The following is a 3,345-nucleotide window of genomic DNA, read 5'->3' on the forward strand; positions in this document are numbered from 1 at the left end:
AAAACATATTCAGGTGAAATATTTCATTTCTATATCTATAATATTTGAATACGATATATAGCCATTTTATGATATAGTCAATTTTAAGAGTAAATATTAATAATAAAAATACTTATTTTGTATTTTCCATTAAATTTATGATGAATAACAGAGCATTTATTACTTGGTCATAGCCTTAAGATAAGTTGCATATAATGGACGGTTTAAATTTAGTCAAATTAAAAACATTTGACTAATTTGCGGTACGAACATTGGTGATCCAAAAAGTTAAACATAAATGGAATCTCAAAATATATGATACGCTCAAGAATCTGAAAAATAACTTTTGAAAAATAGAATTTCAACATTATTGTACATACATATTAATGCATGTTTTACATTTGCATAATAAATAAAAAAGTACAAAGTCTCTGAACCTCTCATTTAAATCTTCTCCTATCCTTCACACCGATAAAACACATGTCATGCAAAAATATCGTCGATCCAATCCAGGTTCTGATCTGAATCATCATCCAAATGATTGACTCCTTCTATAGCCTCCCTTGGATTTGCGGCTTCTATATTTTGATGCTGGCTTGTAGCCGGGGTGAAGGCAAGATCATGGTTGATGCAACTAGCCAGCAAAGGAACATCTCTCTGAAAAGAATCATAGTTTTCCAACCATGCGTCCAAGTCCATCTCGCTCATATCAGTATCAAATGAAACCAGATCTTCAATCGGAATATCATTACCTTCCTCGTAAGGAACCAACTCTATCTCGTTCGTATTATTTGCAGGAGGAGCTACATTGTCCAACGCAGCAAAACTTGTTTCACTAGGACCCAAACCCACTTGGGTTCTATTGGTTTCAGAAACAGTCATATCTTCAAGAATAGCATAATCCGCCTCAGCAAAAATCCAATCCCAATCCATTTGGTTTATATCGGTTTCAGGTGGGGTTTCAATATGACTTGTTTCACCAGACACCAAACCCAAATGGTTTGATTTAGTTAAAATCGTATCTTGAGAAAAACCATGATTTTCTCCTAGAGAAACCGTACCCATTTGGTTCATATCTAGTGGGTTCCTATTGGTTTCAAGAACATAGCTAGATGGCTGAGAAGGGTTAGGATTAATACAAATCTGAGCAGATTCCTTTTGGAATGCATCTAAACTAGATGCACCAACACTTGAACCTGAAAGCACATGAGAGATATGAATACTTAAACTACTATTGCTATTTGGTAGAAGGAATAACATTGTAAGATGGGTCATTATTTGTGGCTGAAGGAACATAATTAAAGTTTATGTATAATTTTATTTTAATAATGTTACCGAAAAGTGAGTGACTATGCAGACCCGATGTTTCTTCTAGATGAAACTTTGGCATTTTGCCCTTCCTCTCAGCAGCAGATCTTTCAAATGAATCTGCATTTAATCAAAAGTAACAATATTGACACAAACATGATATAAAGTTATAGAACTGTGAAAAGTAACCATGTAGCAAAAGAACACTTACATTGGACAGTAGATGATGAGGAACATTTTTTTCTTCTCAGGGAATACCACATTGAGTTACTTTCGATGATATTCTTCATTAAGTTAGAAGCTTTGAAAGGATACACATAATCTGAAGGATAATGAAATGTTTTATCCGTCGATTTCCATTCATTCCTCGTTAATGTATTGCTAATTCTCTCAACTTGAAATTTGTATTTCTAAAACAATTACAGAATAAAATGATATATAAAAACAGTCGAACAATATTATATGTTGAAGAATAGATGCATATATACGTACCTGAAGATGGCTAGCAACTTGGCGTTGAGACAAGTTTGAGTCATTCATGATCTCTAATATGGGTTTGGGACGAGACTCTGCAAGATGACGAGTGTAAGAAAAAAATAAAAATAAAGGAAAACTGGTCAAAAATGAAACATAATCGTTACCTTTTTCACCCAAGATGGATATAGCAGCTAAAAACTTCATGTGACGGTCACGAGTCCATACATTTTTGCGTCTCTCAACATTTTCTATGCTTCTTCCGTTTCGGTACATTTCAGAAGATGTGAATGTTTTGTTGAGTGGTCGTCTTCCTAGCAAAGATGACTGACTTGATCCCTGCCTCCTTATGTGGTCTCTGAAAGCTTGGATCTGCCTCATACTTTCTTCCACAACGTTCTCTCGTTTTTCAGCTACGTTGATTTTCTCCCACTCTTGCCTTTTATTAGGTACCACATGTTGCAACATGTTGTCGATGTCATTTTCAGAAATTGGCTTCTTCAGACAAAAACAGGCTCTTTTTGTCAAAAGATCTGATGCTTCCTTAATGTTTATCTCTGTACCAATCACTTTAGCAAATATATAAGAGTTAGATTCATTTGTTCAAGAAACAAAAATGGAAAGAGTAAATAAAATAAGAATTTGTTAAATTTACTTACGTATAAGAGGAATTTCTTTGTTGTGCATGGCAGTGAGAAAATAATTTGAGTCGGTCAGCTCAACGTTGGCTATAACAAGTCCAATATCTTTTTGTTTTCCGATAACCGATATAGCCTCGCTTGCTCCATTCACACTCATAACATCTAAAATATAAATTGATGTACAATGCAACAAATGGTAAAATGTACCATATCCAATGAAGGTTTTTTGAATAATATGGATCCATTAATATGTGAATGAAAAATTATCAATCCCTTATAGATTATTTGAGACGTGATTTTGCCATATGTCATTTTCACAATCATTTTCATAAAAATAATATGATATGACTATTAAAATTGATGACATAGCTTATAACTTAATATGACAGGTAAAACTATATTTAATGTTAATTTATATTTTTATTAAAAATTTTAAACATGGTAATAACTCATATATTATATTTAATATTGATTTATATTTTTGATTTATTTTAGAATACGGTAATAACTCATATATCATCATTAAAATAAATACATATTCAAATATAACATTACATGTTTCGAAATATCAATTAGTTCTGTATCTTTGAATTATACAATTTTATTAGTAAAATTTTCAAAAATGTATACAATTTTTTAGAAAATTATAAAATTTTAATCGTAAAATCACTGTTTAATTTTAATTTTTGATGATTATGCAATTTTATAAAATTGTATTTTAATATATTTGATTAAAATAAACATATATAAAAATCTATCTAAGATTATAATTCTAAATATATACATGCATATTTTTAAATATAAATTAAAATGAAAAATTATTTTTATCTTAATTTTATGTTTAATTAAACCAAATTTATATTAAAATATTTATAAGAAAAAATAAAATCTACAATATTATTAAAATTTTATTTTTAAATATAATTTAAATTTATCTGTTAAA

At 30.0% G+C, this 3,345-nt stretch overlaps 1 protein-coding gene across 1 annotated transcript; it reads right to left on the reverse strand.

The window, feature by feature from the left end:
• Positions 1 to 462: 462 nt before the first annotated feature.
• Positions 463 to 2,559, reverse strand: LOC130507117 (putative two-component response regulator-like APRR6). Its single transcript, XM_057001826.1, has 6 exons — positions 2,421 to 2,559; positions 1,929 to 2,318; positions 1,780 to 1,856; positions 1,499 to 1,697; positions 1,315 to 1,407; positions 463 to 1,175 (listed from the first exon to the last, which is right to left on the reverse strand). The coding sequence occupies exons 1-6, from the start codon at positions 2,557 to 2,559 to the stop codon at positions 463 to 465; spliced, it is 1,611 nt and encodes a 536-aa protein (XP_056857806.1).
• Positions 2,560 to 3,345: the final 786 nt, after the last annotated feature.

This window comes from Raphanus sativus, unplaced genomic scaffold (assembly GCF_000801105.2).
Source record: "Raphanus sativus cultivar WK10039 unplaced genomic scaffold, ASM80110v3 Scaffold4041, whole genome shotgun sequence".
Taxonomy (NCBI): domain Eukaryota; kingdom Viridiplantae; phylum Streptophyta; class Magnoliopsida; order Brassicales; family Brassicaceae; genus Raphanus; species Raphanus sativus.